The following is a 22,502-nucleotide window of genomic DNA, read 5'->3' on the forward strand; positions in this document are numbered from 1 at the left end:
CCCCTCTGCATCCTTTGATTTCCTCTGTCCCCTATCCTCCAGGCCGGCTCGGTCCTCCCCTCCTGCTCCGTGGCTCGACGACTCACTGCGAGCTCACAGAACAGGGCTCCGGGCAGCCGAGCGGAAATGGAGGAAAACTCGCCTCCCTGCGGACCTGGCATCCTTTCACTCCCTCCTCTCTACATTTTCCTCTTCTGTCTCTGCTGCTAAAGCCACTTTCTACCACTCTAAACTCCAAGCATCTGCCTCTAACCCTAGGAAGCTCTTTGCTACCTTCTCCTCCCTCCTGAATCCTCCTCCCCCTCCTCCCCCCCCCTCCTCCCTCTCTGCGGATGACTTCGTCAACCATTTTGAAAAGAAGGTTGACGACATCCGATCCTCGTTTGCTAAGTCAAACGACACTGCTGGTCCTGCCCTACCCTGTGCTTTGACCTCTTTCTCCCCTCTCTCTCCAGATGAAATCTCGCGTCTTGTGACGGCCGGCCGCCCAACAACCTGCCCACTTGACCCTATCCCCTCCTCTCTTCTCCAGACCATTTCCGGAGACCTTCTCCCCTACCTCACCTCGCTCATCAACTCATCCTTGACCGCTGGCTACGTCCCTTCCGTCTTCAAGAGAGCGTGAGTTGCACCCCTTCTGAAAAAACCTACACTCGATCCCTCCGATGTCAACAACTACAGACCAGTATCCCTTCTTTCCTTTCTCTCCAAAACTCTTGAACGTGCCGTCCTTGGCCAGCTCTCTTGCTATCTCTCTCAGAATGACCTTCTTGATCCTAATCAGTCAGGTTTCAAGACTGGGCATTCAACTGAGACTGCTCTTCTCTGTGTCACGGAGGCTCTCCGCACTGCTAAAGCTAACTCTCTCTCCTCTGCTCTCATCCTTCTAGACCTATCTGCTGCCTTTGATACCGTGAACCATCAGATCCTCCTCTCCACCCTCTCCGAGCTGGGCATCTCCGGCGCCGCCCACGCTTGGATTGCGTCCTACCTGACAGGTCGCTCCTACCAGGTGGCGAATCGCATCTCTGCATGTCTGGCAGACATATCAGTGTGGATGACGGATCACCACCTCAAGCTGAACCTCGGCAAGACGGAGCTGCTCTTCCACCCGGGGAAGGACTGCCCGTTCCATGATCTCGCCATCACGGTTGACAACTCCCTTGTGTCCTCCTCCCAGAGTGCTAAGAGCCTTGGCGTGACCCTGGACAACACCCTGTCGTTCTCCACCAACATCAAGGCGGTGACCCGATCCTGTAGGTTCATGCTCTACAACATTCGCAGAGTACGACCCTGCCTCACACAGGAAGCGGCGCAGGTCCTAATCCAGGCACTTGTCATCCCCCGTCTGGATTATTGCAACTCGCTGTTGGCTGGGCTCCCTGCCTGTGCCATTAAACCCCTACAACTCATCCAGAATGCCGCAGCCCGTCTGGTGTTCAACCTTCCCAAGTTCTCTCACGTCACCCCGCTCCTCCGCTCTCTCCACTGGCTTCCAGTCGAAGCTCGCATCCGCTACAAGACCATGGTGCTTGCCTACGGAGCTGTGAGGGGAACGGCACCTCCGTACCTTCAGGCTCTGATCAGGCCCTACACCCAAACAAGGGCACTCCGTTCATCCACCTCTGGCCTGCTCGCCTCCCTACCTCTGAGGAAGCACAGTTCCCGCTCAGCCCAGTCAAAACTGTTCGCTGCTCTGGCACCCCAATGGTGGAACAAGCTCCCTCACGACGCCAGGACAGCGGAGTCAATCACCACCTTCCGGAGACACCTGAAACCCCACCTCTTCAAGGAATACCTGGGATAGGATAAAGTAATCCCCCTTAAAGATTTAGATGCACTATTGTAAAGTGGTTGTTCCACTGGATATTATAAGGTGAATGCACCAATTTGTAAGTCGCTCTGGATAAGAGCGTCTGCTAAATGACTTAAATGTAAATGTTAAATGTAAATGTACAACTGCACCATGGTGAGCATCACTGGAGCCAAGCTTCCAGCCATCCAGGACCTCTATACCAGTTGCTGTCAGAGGATGGCCCTAAAAATGGTCAAAGACTCCAGCCACCATAGACTGTTCTCTCTGCTACCAAGCGGTACCGCTCGCCAAGTCTAGGTCCAAAATGCTTCTTAACAGCTTCTATCCCCAAGCCATAAGACTCCTGAACAGCTAATCAAATGGCTACGCAGACTATTTGCATTGCCCCCCCCCCCCCTTTTACACTGTTGCTACTCTGTTTATCATCTATGCATAGTCACTTTAACTCTACCAACATGTACATATTGCCTCAATTATCTCGACTAACCAGAGTCCCCACACATTGTACCAGTACCCCTGTATATAGCCTTACTATTGTTATGTTACAGCTGCGCTTGAATTATTTGTTTTATTTTTTACATAACCAACAATGCAGTTAAGAAAAATAAGTGTTAAGGGCTTGTAAGTAGGCATTTCACTAAGGTCTACCTACACCTGTTGTATTCGGCGCATGTGACAAATAACATTTGATATTGCACGTCCGCCTGTGGCTTGTAACTGCGCGTGCAGTTAGCAAGTGGCTAGTCAAAAACACTTCATTGAGGCAATGCTGAAACATCAATCCAGGTTTGAGCGAGTGACAACTTCTCTTTCATGTTGATTTCGGCAAAAAAAAAAATTGTATCTAGCAAATTCAGCAGGCTATGATGTGAAAAAGGCTATTAGAAGTGTCATCTTCCTTTTATTACTTATCGTTATTGGCTTATCAATGCACATGGCACTTTTTTCCTCCCACTCCTATAGATAAAATCATTTTAGAATGTCATAGAAGTTTTACTGTGCGTGAACTTTGAAATGTATCCTGTCATTACTATGTAATTTGATATAAAAAAAAGAATGTACACAAAAAACTAAAAAAATCCCAAAATAAATACATTCAGTCATCTTCAAATTAAGGGGATGATGACGCAATGTTTATGAGAGTGAGGGATTCTGATCAGTGTCGCAGCTCAGACACTTCATTCAGGATAAATGGAATTAACCTGCCCCGGAGCAGGTTAGTTCTGAAGCATTCGTTGCCATAGAAATGTACCTGGCTAAAAGGTGAGCCACTTTTGTGGTACCAGTTACCCCGAATTTTGTATTTGGATTTATTAAGGATCCCCATTAGCTCATCACAATCCCCGCTGTTTGGTGCACAAATTTGTTTACATTCCTGTTAGTGAGCATTTCTCCTTTGCCAAAATAATCCATCCACTTGACCGGTGTGGCATATCAAGAAGCTGATTAAACAGCATGATCATTACACAGGTGCACCTTGTGCTGGGGACAATAAAAGGCCCTTCTAAAATGTGTACTTTGGTTACACCACACATTGTAGTGCTGACTGCAGGATGTCCACCTCAGCTGTTGCCAGATAATTGAATGTTAATTTCTCTACCATAAGCCACCTCCGTCGTTTTAGAGAATTTGGCAATACGTCCAACCGGCCGCACAACCGTAGACCACGTGCATGGCGTTGTGTGGGCGAGCGGTTTGCTTATGTAAATGTTGTGAACAGAGTGCCCCATGGTGGGGTTATGGTATGGGCAGGCATAAGCTATGGACAACAAACACAATCGCATTTTATCGATCGCAATTTGAATGCACAGAGATACCGTGACGAGATCCTGAGACCTATTGTCATGTCATTCATCCGCCTCCATCACCTTATGTTTCAGCATGATATTGCACTTCAGTGCACTTCAGTGCATGTCACTTCAGTGCAGCTTTTGACATCATCGATCATAGTCTGCTGCTGGAAAAACTTGTGTTATGGATTTACACCCCTTGCTATAATGTGGATAAAGAGTTACCTGTCTAACAGAACACAGAGGGTATTCCTCAAACATAATCCAGGAAGAATGCGGAATTCCCCAGGGTAGCTGTTTAGGCTCCTTGCTTTTTTCAATCTTTACTAACGACATGCCACTGGCTTTGAGTAAGGCCAGTGTGTCTATGTATGCGGATGCCTCAACACTATACACGTCAGCTACCATAGCGACTGAAATGACTGCAACACTTAAAAAAAGAGCTGCAGTTAGTTTCGGAATGGGTAGCAAGGAATAAGCTAGTCCTAAATATTTCCAAAACTAAAAGCATTGTATTTGGGACAAATAATTCACTAAACCTTAAACTATGTCTCGTAATGAATGATGTGGAAAGTGAGCAAGTTGAGGTGACTAAATTGCTTGGAGTAACCCTGGATTGTAAACTGTCATGGTCAAAACATATTGATACAACAGTAGCTAAGATGGGGAGAAGTCTGTCCATAATAAAGCGCTGCTCTGCCTTAACACTATCAACAAGACAGGTCCTACAGGCCGTGGTTTTGTCACACCTAGACTACTGTTCAGTAGTGTGGTCAGGTGCCACAAAGAGGGATTTGGGAAAATTGCAGTTGGCTCAGAACAGGGCAGCACGGCTGGCCCTTAAAAGTACACAGGGAGCTAACATTAATAACATTCATGTCAATCTCTCATGACTCAAAGTGGAAGAGAGATTGACTTCCTCATTACTTGTTTTTGTAAGAGGTGTTGACAAACTGAATGTAACGAACTCATGAATATAAGCTCCCCGCCCACATAGACCGTTCCTTTAGGCTTCCAGATAGTTTGAGATTAAATAAAATGGTCTTTAAATTATGAGTATTTTAATAGCGTAAAAATATTATGGCAACGTTATGGTCATTCAAAGACTATTTTTATTTGGGAAATATGATGACTGTGCGGGACCTTAAACAAGGCCCACAGGAACAGTGGAAGCAAAATAGCCCCAACACATCAAAGATCCACTAGCATATTTTACAGTAGGTATGGGGTTCTTTTCTGCTTATGAATTCTTATTTTGATGACATACCCACCACTGGTTTGCATGGTCAAAGAGCTCTATTTTCATGTCATCCAACAAATGAAAAAACCTGGTGTTTGCTTAAATGGCATTGGCAATTGGATTGGAACCGGTGCTATGGTCAGATCACATGACAATAGACCTCTTTGGACCCGCACACCAGTGGTGGGTTTGGTGTTAAAATAAGGATGCATAAGCAGAAAAGAACCCTATACCTACTGTAAAATTTGGTGGTGGATCTTTGATGTTGTTATGGGGCTATTTTGCTTCCACTGGTCTTGGGGCACTTGTTAAGGTCAATGGCATCATGAACTTTACCCAGTACCAGGACATTTTAGCCAAAAACCTGGTTGCCTCTGCCAAGATGCTGAAACTCTGACAAATGTGGATCTTCCAGCAAGACAATAACCCCAAGCACACATCAAAATCTACAAAAATGGTCTCACAGTCCCCGGACTTGACAACGGCAGGGCCGGTGTTATGGATTTTACTGAGTTACAGCCTTAGGGCTCAAAGTGGAGGAGAGATTGACTTCATCACTTCTTGTTTTTGTAAGAAGTGTTGACAAGCTGAATGCACCGAGGTGTCTGTTTAAAATACTAGCACAACTCGAATACGCATGCATACACCACAAGACATGCGACCAGAGGTCTCTTCACAATCCAAGAACAGACTATGGGAGGCGCACAGTACTACATAGAACCATGACTACATGGAACTCTAATCCACATCAGGTAAACTGATGCGAGCAGTAGAATCAGATTTTTTTTTAAAAACATCTTATGGAACAGCGGGGACTGTGAAGAGACACGCACACACACACACACACACACACACACACACACACACACACACACACACACACACACACACACACACACACACACACACACACACACACACACACACACACACACACACACACGCTAGCCCATGCACTATACACACACGTACATTGTAATATTGTTGTATGGTGGCATTATACATTTTGTATTATAGATATGTAGTGGAGTAATAATGCTATATGATGTACTGTTCTAGTTTTTGCTTTATGTGTAATGTGTGTGCCTTAATGTGTTTGGACCCCAGGAAGAGTAGCTGCTGCCATTGCAGCAGCTAACGGGAATCCCTAATAAATAGAAAAACAAATGTAACCTAATTTTTTAAGTGATTTGTTTGACAATCAGGTGAAAACATCATGACTGGCTGAGTTCATGCAACATTAAAAAAGGTAATACATTTTTACAGTACATTTTTTTATTCCATATCTACTATAAAAAGCATTTAAAAAATGAGGTCCATTGAAGAAAATGCACCCCCCTATGTAAATCAAAGGCCCATCCAAATGATTAGTTATGGCGCTGGCCCTGAACCCCATTGAAAACTTGTGTTTGCATTGAAGAGGACAATCCATAAGCGCAGACGAAGTATATCAAGGATCTGGAAAGATATTGTATGGATGGTCTAAGATCACTCACATTTCTTTTCTTTTTTTAAGGATCAGTGCCGTTGTCCTCGCAAGGTTAGGTAGAAAGGTATTTAAAAACCGGGGTGCCAATAATTTCAACCCTTATATTTTTTCCCCAAAAAATATTACTTGTTAAACAAAATCTCTTTATCTGAGCAACAGAATAGGTACAAAATAATAATTATTTATTTGATAGTCTTTTTTGCACATCTTTATCAAATGAGCCAATAATTTTATACCTGAGTGTACACTACCGGTCAAAAGTTTTAGAACACCTACTCATTCAAGTTTTTAAAAAAAAATCTACATTGTAGAATAATGGTGAAGACAGCAAAACTATGAAATAACACATATGGAATCATGTAGTAACCAAAAAAATGGTTAAAAAAAACAAGATATATTTGAGATTCTTTAAAGTAGCCACCCTTTGCCATGATGACAACTTTGCACACTCTTGGCATTCTCTCAACAAGTTTCATGAGGTAGTCACCTGGAATGCATTTCAGTTAACAGGTGTGCCTGTTAATTTGTGGAATTTCTTACCTTCTTAATGCATTTGAGCCAATCAGTTGTGTTGTGACAAGGTAGGGGGTATACAGAAGATAGCCCTCTTTTGGTAAAAGACCAAGCCCTATTTGGTAAAAGACCAAGTCTATATTATGGCAAGAACAGCTCAAATAAGCAAAGAGAAATGACAGTCCATTACTTTAAGACATGAAGGTCAGTCAATACGGAACATTTCAAGAATTTTGAAAGTTTCTCAAAGTGCAGTCGCAAAAACCATCAAGCGCTATGATGAAACTGGCTCTCATGAGGCCCGCCACAAGAATGGAAGACCCAGAGTTACCTCTGCTGCAGAGGATACGTTCATTAGTTACCAGCCTCAGAAATTGCAGCCCAAATAAATGCTTCAGAGTTCAAGTAACAGACATATCAACTGTTCAGAGTAGACTGTGTGAATCAGGCCTCCATGGTCGAATTCTTGCAAAGAAACCACTACTAAAAGGACACCATTAAGAACAAAACTTGCTTGGGCCAAGAAACACGAGCAATGGACATTAGACCGATGGAAAATTTGTCCTTTGGTCTGGAGTCCAAATTTGAGATTTTTGGTTCTAACCGCCGTGTCTTCGTGAGATACGGTATGGGTGAACGGATGATCTCCGCATGTGTATTTCCCCCCGTAAAGCATAGAGGAGGTGTTTTGGTGAGGGGGTGCTTTGCTGGTGACACTGTGATTTATTTAGAATTCAAGGCACACTTAACCAGCATGGCTACCAAAGCATTCTGCAGCGATACATCATCCCATCTCTGCTTGCACTTAGTGGGACTATCATTTGTTTTTCAACAGGACAATGACCCAACAGACCTCCAGGCTGTGTAAGGGCTATTTTACCAAGAAGGAGAGTGATGGAGTGCTGCATCAGATGGCCTGGTCTCCACAATCCCCCGACTTAGTCGGACCGCAGAGTGAAGGAAAAGCAGTCAACAAGTGGTCAGCATGTGGGAACTCCTGGAAAAGCATTCCAGGTGAAACTGGTTGAGAGAATGCCAAGAGTGTGCAAAGCTGTCATCAAGGCAAAGGTTGGCTATTTGAAGAATCTTTGTTTAACACCGTTTTGCTTACTACATGATTCCATAGTTTTGATGTCCTCACGATTATTCTACAATGTAAAAAATATAAAAAATAAAGAAAAACCTTTGAATGAGTCAGTGTTCTAAACTTTTGACCAGTAGTGTATATAGCCCTTACACACGATCTTGACTTTCAACAGCAAGGTCTGAAACAAAGCTCCAGGACAAGAATTTCAGAGGAGCAGAAGGCCGTTTAGTCGTGATAACCCTGAAAAAAAGCAACTGTTAAAGCCAAGTTTGCTACTATGCACTCAAATGGTAAGACAAAGTGCCCCTGACACATGAATATTGCACCTCTGCTGGTGTTCAAACGAGACATTCTTCAGTTTAATTGTGCTGCCCAAACTCAGTTTCCACTTCCATCAACTAGGGATGTAAAACAACTGTTTACTGTTGGGTGATTATCTTCATCTCACTTTAGCCTAAACGAAATGACACAATTTTTTTTAATGATACCTAAACTTAAATTTGTCTCATCTTTACTGTTGATTGACTTACAGGTACAAGAAGAAGGGCTTTGAATGTGGATGGGTTTTCATAAAAAAGATCCACATATGAAATATAAATATTTTATACATTTGACAGCAGCTCTCAGGTTTAAGATCCCTGCAGCTATACATTGTTCATTTACAAAATCATGACATCAAAAACAAACAGAACAAGAGATGTGATGTTTTTGGGGTGAGATTAGGTAAGACAGTGGTCCTATCCTCATTATGTAATTTTCAACAATTAAGGAATGCACTTAATTTCTAAAAGTTACAAATCAGCAACAGGACATTTTATGGTTTTAAAAATCAATTTTCAACAGAAATAATTCATTTTCTCTAGAGGGGGTCTCTAAAAGGAACTTACCACATCATCAACTTGTGATCGGTCAGCGATGTCAATTGGAACAACCTCAGCCTCCTCCCATTCCTCTGGGGAAAGACCATGGGGCTTCAAAGAGAAAGTGAGGGGGACTTATACTGTTAACACGTTTCCACTGGTGTAATAACAGATTAGGAAAAAAAAGTGACATTACATGTACCTTGATAAATGCAACATAGTTTATTAGCTCTGCATAAATTCATGCAGAATATATTGGTAAAGGCATTGCAAATCGAGAAGATTCTGAATTTCAGATTGATATTTAGTTTTATTATTGCCCAATCCCAATACTGTGTTAAGTCCGCATTAGTGTAATAATTACTGGAAAAAAATATGTTGAGAAATTCTCACATTTTCTGTGGTCCCCATGTCTAGTTTGTGCCAGGTCTCAATCTTAATGAAAAAGTCATCCTTCATGTATTCATTCTGCGAAAAGAAAAATAAGTAAAAATGTCTGCATAATGTATACACGCACACTGTAAACAAAAATAAGGTCTTATAAATGAAAAACACTTACGGTCACAACTGCATGATCCCAGATTTAGAGCAAGACGAACAAGGTAGATAGGGGAAAAAGGGGAAAAAGAGAAAAGAAATAGGAAGATAGGTGATAATAGAACATTAAGGATGTTCCTACTAAAACGTTACCACCACAGTATAATTAGCCACACGTACAAATCCAAGCTATAAATCAAATACAAGTTATTTTTAAAGCTAGATACACCAAAGTTGGTGCACATATTCTTACTATATTGCTGTGCTTCTAAAAATCAAGTTAGATTGGATCGTGCCCATCTCTCCCATTTATTTGGGATTGAGGTTTACAGCGGGATCTAAACTCAGCAAAAAAGAAATGTCCCTTTTTCAGGACCCTGTCTTTCAAAGAATTCGTAGAAATCCAAATAACTTCACAGATCTTCATAGTAAAGGGTTTAAACACTGTTTCCCATGCTTGTTCAATGAACCATGAACAATTAATGAACATGCACCTGTCAAACGGTCGTTAAGACACTAACAGCTTACAGACGGTAGGCAATTAAGGTCACAGTTATGAAAACCTAGGACACTAAAGAGGCCCCTCTACTGACTCTGAAAAACATCAAAAGAAAGATGCCCAGGGTCTCTGCTCATCTGCGTGAACATGCCTAAGGCATGCTGCAAACAGGCATGAGGACTGCAGATGTAGCCAGGGCAATAAATTGCAATGTCCGTACTGCGAGACCCCTAAGACAGCGCTACAGGGAGACAGGACGGACAGCTGATCGTCCTCGCAGTGGCAGACCACGTGTAACAACACCTGCACAGGATCGGGATATCCGAATATCACACCTGCGGGACAGGTACAGGATGGCCTCAACAACTGCCCGAGTTACACCAGGAACGCACAATCCCTCCATCAGTGCTCAGACTGTCCGCAATAGGCTGAGAGAGGCTGGACTGAGGGCTTTTAGGCCTGTTGTAAGGCAGGTCCTCACCAGACCTCACCGGCAACAACGTCGCCTATGGGCACAAACCCACCGTCGCTGGACCAGACAGGACTGGCAAAAAGTGCTCTTCACTGACGAGTTGCGGTTGTGTCTCACCGGGGGTGATGGTCGGATTCGCGTTTATCGCCAAAGGAATGAGCGTTACACCAAGGCCTGAACTCTGGAGCGGGATTGATTTGTAGGTGGAGGGTCCGTCATGGTCTGGGGCAGTGTGTTACAGCATCATCGGACTGAGCTTGTGGTCATTGCAGGCAATCTCAACGCTGTGCATTACAGGGAAGACATCCTCCTCCCTCATGTGGTACCCTTCCTGCAGGCTCATCCTGACATGACCCTCCAGCATGACAATGCCACCAGCCATACTGCTCGTTCTGTGCGTGATTTCCTGCAAGACAGGTATGTCAGTGTTCTGCCATGGCCAGCGAAGAGCCCGGATCTCAATCCCATTGAGCACGTCTGGGACCTGTTGGATCGGAGGGTGAGGGCTAGGGCCATTCCCCGACAGAAATGTCCGGGAACTTGCAGGTGCCTTGGTGGAAGAGTGGGGTAACATTTCACAGCAAGAACTGGAAAATCTGGTGCAGTCCATGAGGAGGAGATGCACTGTAGTACTTAATGCAGCTGGTGGCCACACCAGATACTGACTGTTACTTCTGATTTTGACCCCTCCCCCCTTTGTTCAGGGATACATTATTCCATTTGTTAGTCACATGTCTGTGGAACTTGTTCAGTTTATGTCTCAGTTGTTGAATCTTATGTTCATACAAATATTTACACATGTTAAGTTTGCTGAAAATAAATGCAGTTGACAGTGAAAGGATGTTTCTTTTTTTGCTGAGTTTAGATAACAGTATGTAGGTAGTAATTCAAAAATCATGTTAAACACTATTATTGCACACAGGGTGAGTCCATGCCACTTATTATGGGACTTGTTAAGCACATTTTTACTCCTGAACTTATTTAGGCTTGCCATAACAAAGGTGTTGTATACTTATTGACACATGACATTTCAGCTTTTCATTTAATTAATTTGTTTAAAAAAATCCACTTATACATTACGGGGTATTGTGTGAAGGCCAGTGACAATCAATTTTAAATACAGGCTATAACAACAAAATGTGGAGAAAGTTGAGGTGTGTGAACACTTTCTGAAGGCACTGCATAAGCTAACTCACTACAGCCCGTTCCTCATCAGACTGTCACTGCTCCATCATGTGTGTGCCACACAGACACTTTAGTCCTGCATCGGGTCGGATACCCACGGTTCCCCGCGGGTGATCAGCAAAAAAAAGAATCCACTGGTTAGTGGAATGAAAACATTATTTACACCCGTGGGTCAGCTCGCAGTTCAGAACAATTACATTGCGGGCCGAAAACATTTTAAATCAAGATAATGAACCTTAAAAACCTAGGAGCTTGATGTACTTCCTTTCTGTGAGCGGCAAGGCAGACATAAGGCTATTAGCCACACACGCATTGAGTTTGTGTGGAGCTGGGAACTGTCACTTATTTATGTGATGCTAAAACTTTTTATTTTGGCCACGCAGAGAGCTTATGGTCCCTCTTCCCACGTGAGAATACGACACATTGCCAAGTTTACTTTCCCTGAATAGCCTAGCTCACATGACAATTGCTAACATAGGCCGAAATAGTGAAATAAAAAGGTTATAAGGGAATATAGGCTACAACATTGTGGAAACAGGTGCTACGCGAGTGAAATCCCCAGTTTGGAAGGACAACAACACGGTAGATGGAGACAGCCTGCACAAAGTGCAAGCAGGTAGGCCTATTTGTTTTGATAATTAAGTTAATTATTACATTCATTCAGGCTTTCGTTCATTAGACCATATAGTGTAAACTACACCTGCATATAGTGTAAACTACACCGTGCTTCTACACCTGCATTGCTTGCTGTTTGGGGTTTTAGGCTGGGTTTCTGTACAGCACTTTGAGATATCAGCTGATATAAGAAGGGCTATATAAATAAATTTGATTTGATCTGATTTAAACCGGTTCATCTGGTAAAAGTTTGAGTAGTGTAAATAAATATAGCCTATTTTCGCAGACTATATTAGATTTATTCAAGTTTGAATTAAGCCTAAACTACTTGATTATCTAAACAATATTGAATGTAAGGGTAGGCCTATTGTTTTGTTATGTCAATTATAGGCTTTCATTAGGTAAGAAGGCTAATTAGAAGGCTATTTTTCTCAAAGTGATTTGAGTGATGCATCACATTGTGAAAAGATTGTTCTTAATTCATGGCATGGTTTCCTTTTATGCAAATGTTGAATAGACAGGCAGACAAGTTTATTCAAGCAAGAAAGAAGAATAGTAGTAATAATTATTATTATAATAAAGCCTACTACTCTGGAGTCATATAAACAATTAAACAAATTGATGTTATATGAAGGGTAACGGATCAGCTCTCGGAATAATTCTATGGGTCAGGTTGCGAATAAAAATCTGTCCCGATGTCTGGTATCGGGCTCGGAATTGATGTGGCCGGCGTGGAACAGGCGCAACTCCAAAACACTGACCAGTGCAGGACTCCAACATACACACCTGTTCCACGCTGAAGCTCCACCATAAGGAATACTAGAAAATATCTGCCTGCACTTAGCCTCTGCCCAGGCTTTCAAAAACATTATGCTTAGTCATGATTCGTCCAGTTGGTGCATTCGATTTTGAGCTATAGAAAAACTTTTGTTAAAGCAGTTTGTTTTTCACACATTTTTGGGGTTACGATACCATCCTATATCACAATGTTTTATGCTAATAATCACAATAGGACAACGGTTGATGTTGCCCATACCTATAGATGACTGTTTTTTTTCGAGAAGAAGTTGTGACCACAGAATCAGGGAAAACCAGATGCTATGAATATTATTCACGAGATAACTTGAGCTGGAAACTCAATCAAACCACACACACACACACACACACACACACACACACACACACACACACACACAAACGAGTCCTGAACACTCACTGGTGCGACAATAGGGGTAGGCATTCCAAGCTTTCTCGTGGAAGACAAGGGCTCCCTCTGGAGCAAACATCTGGATGAAACTGGGTACCTTGCTGTAAGAGTGAGAGGATAGAATGGATTCATTCATGCAACAAAAACAGTTATGAGTTATTGTTTAAATGTCCTCCATGTAGGGTTCTTATACTTTCAACACAGGTGGAAGGAATCAACACAATCAGTAAATAAATTAAAATATGGTCGCTAATAGTAAAAGTAATTGAAAGTTCTACATACTCAACTAGCTAGCTACCCTCTGACTGAAGCCATTTTCCAGTGACAATGGTATGTTCTGTATTGGGATTTCCATCAAACCATTTTTATGCAAAGTTCTCTTGTACCCAAAAACTTACTTGAACTGCAAAGCATGTATTGGGGACCAGCGTTTATCACCGTTTGAGGTGTGGAAAGCCCAGCTCACCCTTTTATGATATGGTTTTCTAGGTCTACAAGTTGACAAAAAAAGCTACTCATAATAGGTTGTGTTCAATACACTGCAACTGTTACAAATGGGGGGGAAGTGATCAGTTCTCTCTGGCTACAGATTTGCATTTTGACAGACAGGCAGACAGGCAAAATGTATGATTACACTTTAACCCGGCGCTTAGTAGAGACCGGTTATTTATTTATTTTTATAAAATGAGAAAAAATATGCCCGGCACTTGACATGGTTGGATAGAATTAGAGTACCGTAATTCCCGGACTATTGAGCGCACCTGAATATAAGCCGCAACCACTGAATTAAAAAAATATATATTATTTTGAACATAAATAAGCCGCACGTCTATAAGCCGCAACACCTCGGCCGTCTGCTCTCTGTGTGTTGACCCAGCCTTCGAGCTCATTTTCTAGTTCCGGCCATCTGCTTTTCTTCTCTCTGAAAGCTTTAGTTGACTTTTTGCATTGAGTCAATTCCTCACGCTGCTGTTTCCAACGTCTTATCATCGACTCATTAAGACCAAGCTCCCGTGCAGCAGCTCTATTTCCTTTTCCAACAACCAGATCAATCACCTTCAACTTGAAAGCTGCATCATATGCATTTCTCCGTGCCTTTGCCATGATGAGGGTGACAAAATGACTACCGTAATCAGAATGATGGGAAGTTTGAGAGCGCTCGATTTAATCTAAACAGTAAACAAAAAAGTTTTTGACCTTAACCCGTTTGGCAATTTCATTGGTCTAATGAAAGCTTCATGCCGCCAAAAAAACTGAGCACGCCACAGAATGTGTTTTTTTGGGGAAAAAAAATTGAAAGCGGGAAAAATCCATATATTAGCCGCGTCATTGTTTAAGCCGCGAGGTTCAAAGCGTGGGAAAAAAGTTGCAGTTTATAGTCCGGAAATTACAGTAGGCCTAATAATCACATGGATGATGTTAAGCCAAGTGATATACAGATAAGTGTTTCTTTATTTTGGCAGTTGAGTAAATGAGGGATACAAAAGTATATTGAAAGCAGGCGCTTCCACACAGGTGTGGTTCCTGAGTCAATTAAACAATTAACATCTCATTATGATTAGGGTCATGTATTAAAATGCCCAGTTGCCCATTATTTTTGGCAACCATGGCTATAAGAGATCTCTGTGACTTTAAAAGAGGGGTCTCAAAGGAGCATAGGGGGTTTAAAGGGTGTGTGTGTCTAAGTCACCAGATCCTAACCCAATTTAACTTTTAGCCTGCGATAGAGTTTTTCTACCAATATCAAAATACCAAATGATATAATTTCTCCAGGAATAATGGTGTTGCATCCGTCCTATAGAGTTCCAGACACTTGTAGAATCTATGCAAGGAGCAATGAAGCTGTTTTGGCGGCTCGTGGTGGCCAAATGCCCTATTAAGACACATTTTGTTGGCGTTTCCTTTATTTTGGCAGTTACCTGTATATAACGTGCATGATGCAGTGGAAATTGTGATCTATATACACTGCTCAAAAAAATAAAGGGAACACTAAAATAACACATCCTAGATCTGAATGAATGAAATAATCTTATTAAATACTTTTTTCTTTACATAGTTGAATGTGCTGACAACAAAATCACACAAAAAATAATCAATGGAAATCCAATTTATCAACCCATGGAGGTCTGGATTTGGAGTCACACTCAAAATTAAAGTGGAAAACCACACTACAGGCTGATCCAACTTTGATGTAATGTCCATAAAACAAGTCAAAATGAGGCTCAGTAGTGTGTGTGGCCTCCACGTGCCTGTATGACCTCCGTACAACGCCTGGGCATGCTCCTGATGAGGTGGCGGATGGTCTCCTGAGGGATCTCCTCCCAGACCTGGACTAAAGCATCCGCCAACTCCTGGACAGTCTGTGGTGCAACGTGGCGTTGGTGGATGGAGCGAGACATGATGCCCCAGATGTGCTCAATTGGATTCGGGTCTGGGGAACGGGCGGGCCAGTCCATAGCATCAATGCCTTCCTCTTGCAGGAACTGCTGACACACTCCAGCCACATTGTCTTGCATTAGGAGGAACCCAGGGCCAACCGCACCAGCATATGGTCTCACAAGGGGTCTGAGGATCTCATCTCGGTACCTAATGGCAGTCAGGCTACCTCTGGTGAGCACATGGAGGGCTGTGCGGCCCCCCCAAAGAAATGCCACCCCACACCATGACTGACCCACTGCCAAACCGGTCATGCTGGAGGATGTTGCAGGCAGTAGAACGTTCTCCACGGCGTCTCCAGACTCTGTCACGTCTGTCACATGTGCTCAGTGTGAACCTGCTTTCATCTGTGAAGAGCACAGGGCGCCAGTGGAGAATTTGCCAATCTTGGTGTTCTCTGGCAAATGCCAAACGTCCTGCACGGTGTTGGGCTGTAAGCACAACCCCCACCTGTGGACGTCATACCACCCTCATGGAGTCTGTTTCTGACCGTTTGAGCAGACACATGCACATTTGTGGCCTGCTGGAGGTCATTTTGCAGGGCTCTGGCAGTGCTCCTCCTGCTCCTCCTTGCACAAAGGCGGAGGTAGCGGTCCTGCTGCTGGGTTGTTGCCCTCCTACGGCCTCCTCCACATCTCCTGATGTACTGGCCTGTCTCCTGGTAGCGCCTCCATGCTCTGGACACTACGCTGACAGACACAGCAAACCTTCTTGCCACAGCTCGCATTGATGTGCCATCCTGGATGAGCTGCACTACCTGAGCCACTTGTGTGGGTTGTAGACTCCGTCTCATGCTACCACTAAAGTGAAAGCACCGCCAGCATTCAAAAGTGACCAAAACATCAGCCAGGAAGCATAGGAACTGAGAAGTGGTCTGTGGTTACAACCTGCAGAACCACTCCTTTATTGGGGGTGTCTTGCTAATTGCCTATAATTTCCACCTGTTGTCTATTCCATTTGCACAAAAGCATGTGAAATTTATTGTCAATCAGTGTTGCTTCCTAAGTGGACAGTTTGATTTCACAGAAGTGTGATTGATTTGGAGTTACATTGTGTTGTTTAAGTGTTCCCTTTATTTTTTTTGAGCAGTATATTTTAATGGAATTAGCAAAGTAAATTTAGAGTCATGTGGTCCTTTGTTGTGTTGGCCTACCAGTGAAGAAAAGCTGAATCAATTACAGAGCTTGGTCATTTCCAATAAGTAGTATGGGTGGGGCTCTGTCTGAGTTTGTTTGAAACATGATATGGTGGTTACCACTATTATATATCCCTTAACCATACTCTCATCATGTACACTTTCCACTTCCAATCTGTGAAATGTTGGCTAGAGAGATATCGGAGTGGGCACGTTTAACCATTTATTAGAAAACGTTCACATGTACGCTTTACAATCATTCAACAAGTGTATTGAAACCTAATTAATCTTAAAAATTATAAAATGTTCAATTCCAATACCCTATTTCACTAGTCTAGAACGTCAACTACTTCTAAACAAATATATTTTGTAAATTACCCTGCTAGCTTAGATTATCCAAAATGATCATTGTACAATGCCAAAACTGAACTGTTTCACTCCATTTTTGTTGCTCTGATTGTAAAAATGCATAGGTTAGCCTAATGTTTTCTTGCTCACCTAATAGGAAAATGTTAATACAGATTGCTACGCTTCCAAAAAAAGAAAATACATGAAATGCCTACCTGTTGAGTAGTATTTACCTCCCTAGCAGAATGCATCTCGCAGCGGTTTTTCCACTTTGAAGTAGGCTAATAGTGAAGTTGGCTCATTGCATGTAGTAGAAAAAAAGGACAGCAAATGTGTAGGCTAGATCCACCAGATGTATTTACCTGTGTATGTGGTAGATCTTGTGCGTGTATTGGCCTTTCTCTCCATCCTTTTCATATGGTTCATTTCGAAGCACTTCAATACCCTCTCCTCCTCCAGTGTTATTCTTGCTAGCCTCAGCAACAGAGAACAGCTGGCCGACCTGGTACTGTAAATGAGTGAAGACGTTACATAAGTATGTATGTGTAGCTAATGTAGCCAGCCTCCCACCAGCTTAATCAGTTCACAGCATGAGAAATAAAGACACGGAAGTTGGTATTCGATGTGGTAGATGCTGAATTACACTGAACAAAAATGCAACATGCAACAATTTCAAAGATTTTACTGAGTTAGAGTGAACAAGTTAACTGAAATACATTCATTAGGCCCTAATCTATGGATTTCACATGACTGGGAATACAGATATGCATCAGTTGGTCACAGATACCTTAACAAAAAGGTTGGGTTGTGGATCAGAAAACAAGTCAGTATCTGGTATGACCAGCATTTGCTTCATGCAGCGCAACATCTCCTTACTTAACCCTATTTTTTATTGCAGTGTCATGTACACGTTTAAAGTTGCGTACCAATAAAACATTTTTACAAATGTAAAAAAAGACTAGCCTGCTGGGCTTACTGAGTCGAAAGGAACATTAGTCTGAGCTATTTAGGAGGGATATCACACCTGGCACAAATTGTCGATCTGTTTTTCCTGCTGAGGGGTGCCCTATACCTGTGCCCCAGAGGGGAGTAGTTCAAAGTCCGGGTACAGGGGGTGGCTTGGGTCTAAAATGATTTTGTGAGCCTTGGAGGGCCCTGACCTTAAAGATCTCATCCAGGCCTGCCTGTTTGACTCCAAGTACCTTGCTTGCTGTGGTGATAATCCTTCTCAGCATATTTCTCTGGTTGACACTGGCATTGCCAAACCAACAAACAATACAAAAACTTAAAATACTCTCAATGAAAGATTTGTAAAACAGAGATTTGTAAAGATTAGTAAAATCTCCTTCGCTTAGGGCTCTATTTTTGGCTGCCATACGCACATTAGTTTGCAATTACATTATGTACAAACTCATTTTCAGCTCTAATGTAAATGCCCCACAGTGCAAGGTAAATGCACCTGTCTAACAACAGCTCACTTGCACTGTCGTGGGAGGGGGCAATATTTGAGATGTGTCCTTAAAAACATGAGCAAAAGTGACAATTTCATGCAGCACTAATGGGAAGTTAAGACTCACAAAAAGCAGGTCTTAGCAGTAATGCAGTTGATGACGGCATGGATTTTGAGAGCAGAAGTGCAGCCTATCCAGCCGTGAAGCAGAGCGAGTGCCCATTGGAGATCAAAATCAAATCAAATGTATTGTTCACATACACATATTTAGCAATGTTACTGCGGGTGCAGCAAAATGCTTGTGTCCCTAGCTCCAACAGTGCAGTAGTATCTAACAATTCACAACACACAAATCTAAATGTAAAAGAATGGAATTAAGAAATATCTCAATATTAGGAGGCGCAATGTCTTAGTGGCAGAAGAATACAGTATGAGTAAAGACGCATGTAAACATTAAAAGTGACTAGTGTTCCATTATTAAAGTGGATTTTATGCAGGTGAATCTCACATTTAGAACTATTGGATTCCCCCCCCCCCCCCATTTCATTTAATTAAGAACCAAGCATAGCCTACCCTCCCCTTAATCAAGGCTGGTTTAGCAGCATCATAAAGGTGTCTTTTTATCCTGGTCATTAGCCAACTAGCAAACTCATTTTACCGAGCGTGCTTTGAAATATTTGGAGGTTTTTGTCCTCATGCGTTTTCATTATTCAAAATTGACATACCTGCATACTTCATTTAGCTTGTTTGAGCAGGCTTTCCATCCCCATTTTCAAAGATGGCCCCTCGTCCGATTACCAAAGATACGCACGCTCCTCCGAACTATTCAAACCTCAAAGGCAATGATACAATTGACAGGAGCCTAGTTTGTATATAGACGTATGAATGTAATGCATAAAGACATTTAGGCCAACGTGTTCACCCATGCCATGGAAGGAGACAAGAGATTTATGATATCATGCTTCTGACCCGATCCTAATTAGAAATAGTGTTGGTTTAAAAAAATTCTTACGAATCTTCACCATCCATGGGTTTATTGTGATAAAGTAGGCTGCTACATGGCTCGAATGCAATGCAATTTCATCTGCTATTTCTGGAGTGCAAATATTAAATCGGTAAGATGGTTCCATAATGTTTATAAACATTACATTTGCGAGTAGTACAACGGTGAGTGGACATGTCCCCTTTATATTGGCTCTTTATCCTGCTACTGTGAGAAAAGGGAGACATTACACTGCCTGTAAATGTATTTAGACGTATCCTACTTAAAACATGCAATTTAGTTTTCATTCGAATTATACAGTCTTTTTAGGCTTTATCAATAGCCTAGTGAATTTAAATCTTGCTTATTGACTACATTTGGCATGTCCATGTCCAGACTGCAATTAACAGTAGGCCTAGACCCTATATCAGTGAAAATGCCATAGCCTATTTAACAATGTATGTCCATTCTGAAGCAATGCAATTAGAACTACAGCTGAAGTCGGAAGTTTACATAAACCTTAGCCAACTATATTTAAACTAAATTTTTCACAATTCCTGACATATAATCCCAGTAAAAATTCCGTCTTAGGATCACCACTTTATTTTAAGAATGTGAAACGTCCAAATAATAGTAGAGAGAATGATTTATTTCAGCTTTTATTTCTTTCATCACATTCCCAGTGGGATAGAAGTTTAAATACTCTCAATTAGTATTTGGTAGCATTGCCTTTAAAATAGTTTAAATTGGGTCAAATGTCTTCAGTAGCCTTCCACAAGCTTCCCACAATAAGTTGGGTGAATTGTGGCCCATTCCTCCTGACAGAGCTGGTGTAACTGAGTCAGGATTGTAGGCCGCCTTGCTCGCACACACTTTTTCAGTTTTGCCACTCCAATACCTTGACTATGTTGTCCTTAAGCCATTTTGACACAACTTTGGAAGTATGCTTGGGGTCATTGTCCATTTGGAAGACCCATTTGCAACCAAGCTTTAACTTCCTGACGTCTTGAGATGTTGCTTCAGTATATCCTCATAATTTTCCACCCTCATGATGCCATCTATTTTGTGAAGTGCACCAGTCCCTCCTGCAGTAAAGCACCCCCACAACATGATGCTGCCACCCCAGTGCTTCACGTTGGGATGATGTTCTTCGGCTTGCAAGCCTCCCCCGTTTCCCTCCAAACATAACGATGGTCAATATGGCCAAACAGTTCTATTTTTGTTTCTCCAAAAAGTACGATCTTTGTCCCCATGTGCAGTTGCAAACCGTAGTCTGGCTTTTTTATGCTGGTTTTGGAGCAGTGGCTTCTTCCTTGCTGAGCGACCTTTCAGTTTGTCGATATAGGACTCGTTTTACTGTGGATATAGATACTTCTGTACCTGTTTCCTCCAGCATTTTCACAAGGTCCTTTGCTGTTGTTCTGGGATTGATTTGCACTTTTCGCAACAAAGTCATCTCCAGGAGACAGAACGAGTCTCCTTCCTGAGCGGTATGACGGCTGCGTGGGCCCATAGTGTTTATACTTGCGTACTATTCTTTGTACAGATGAACGTGGTACCTTCAGGTGTTTGGAGATTGCTCCCAAGGATGAACCAGACTTGTGGAGGTCTACAATTTTTTTTCTGAGGACCTGGCTCATTTCCCCATGATGTGAATTATAAGTTAAATAATCTGTCTAAACAATTGTTGGAAAAAATGACGTGTCATGCACAAAGTAGATGTCCTAACCGACTTGCCAAAAATATAGTTTGTTAACAAGAAATTTATGGAGTGGTTGAAAAACGAGTTTTAATGACTCCAACCTAAGTGTATGTAAACTTCCGGCTTCAACTGTATAATAGAGATTCTAGAAACCATCAGCCAATCACACACACACTACATCAAAGCGGAGCAGTCATGAATGACCGATAGCCTTTGTCTTATGTAAGTTGATTGCAGCCTTAAGGTGGAGTGCTGCATTAGTCAGTCCATGTAAACTTCTGACTTCAACTGTATGTGGACTGCAACCAAGTTCAACATATTTTGCAAATATGGAGGAGGCTATTTAACAAACTAGGCTACAATGAACTAACATTCAAATTGGAGTTGAAGACAACGCAATACATAAAAGATCGTAAACATACAACTTGAAACAACCACATATGTGACTCACCACCTGGATTCGGTCTTATGTAGCAAAATTTGAAATTGTATTTTTTACATTGGATAAAAGTAGAGTCAGAGCTGCAAAATGGTATATCATACACTTTAATAATGTTTACATATCTTGCATTACTCATCTCATATGTATATAGTGTATTTTATACCATCTACTGCATCTTGACGATGCCACTCAGTCATTGCTCTTCCATATATTTATGTACAGATGAAGTCGAAAGTTTACATACACTTAGGTTGGAGTCATTAAAACTCGTTTTTCAACCACTCCACAAATTTCTTGTTAATAAATTAATAGTTTTGGCAAGTCAGTTAGGACATCTACTTTGTGCATGACAAGTAATTTTTCCAACAATTGTTAACAGAAAGATTATTTCACTTATAATTCACTGTGTCACAATTCCAGTGGGTCAGAAGTTTACATACACTAAGTTGACTGTGCCTTTAAACAGCTTGGAAAATTCCAGAAAATGATGTCATTGCTTTAGAAACTTCTGATCGGCGAATTTACATCATCTGAGTCAATTGTAGGTGTACCTTGTTGATGTATTTCAAGGCCTACCTTCAAATTCAGTGCCTCTTTGCGTGACATCATGGGAAAATCAAAAGAAATCAACCACAACCTCAGAAAAAAAATTGTAGATCTCCACAAGTCTGGTTCATCCTTGGGAGCAATTTCCAAA

The 22,502-nt window shown here is 42.1% G+C and overlaps 1 protein-coding gene across 1 annotated transcript in view; it reads right to left on the bottom strand.

The window, feature by feature from the left end:
• Positions 1-22,502, bottom strand: part of pitpnbl (phosphatidylinositol transfer protein, beta, like) — a 75,952-nt gene that overhangs the window by 48,763 nt on the left and 4,687 nt on the right. Inside the window, exons 3-7 of the mRNA XM_014192145.2 lie at positions 17,592-17,737; positions 13,320-13,411; positions 9,355-9,362; positions 9,189-9,263; positions 8,823-8,906 (exon numbers count right to left, since the gene is read on the bottom strand). Of these exons, the coding sequence (XP_014047620.2) occupies positions 8,823-8,906; positions 9,189-9,263; positions 9,355-9,362; positions 13,320-13,411; positions 17,592-17,737 (405 nt within the window). The remainder of the gene's footprint in view (positions 1-8,822; positions 8,907-9,188; positions 9,264-9,354; positions 9,363-13,319; positions 13,412-17,591; positions 17,738-22,502) is intronic.

Source organism: Salmo salar, chromosome 03 (genome assembly GCF_965601325.2).
Source record: "Salmo salar chromosome 03, fSalSal1, whole genome shotgun sequence".
Taxonomy (NCBI): Eukaryota; Metazoa; Chordata; class Actinopteri; order Salmoniformes; family Salmonidae; genus Salmo; species Salmo salar.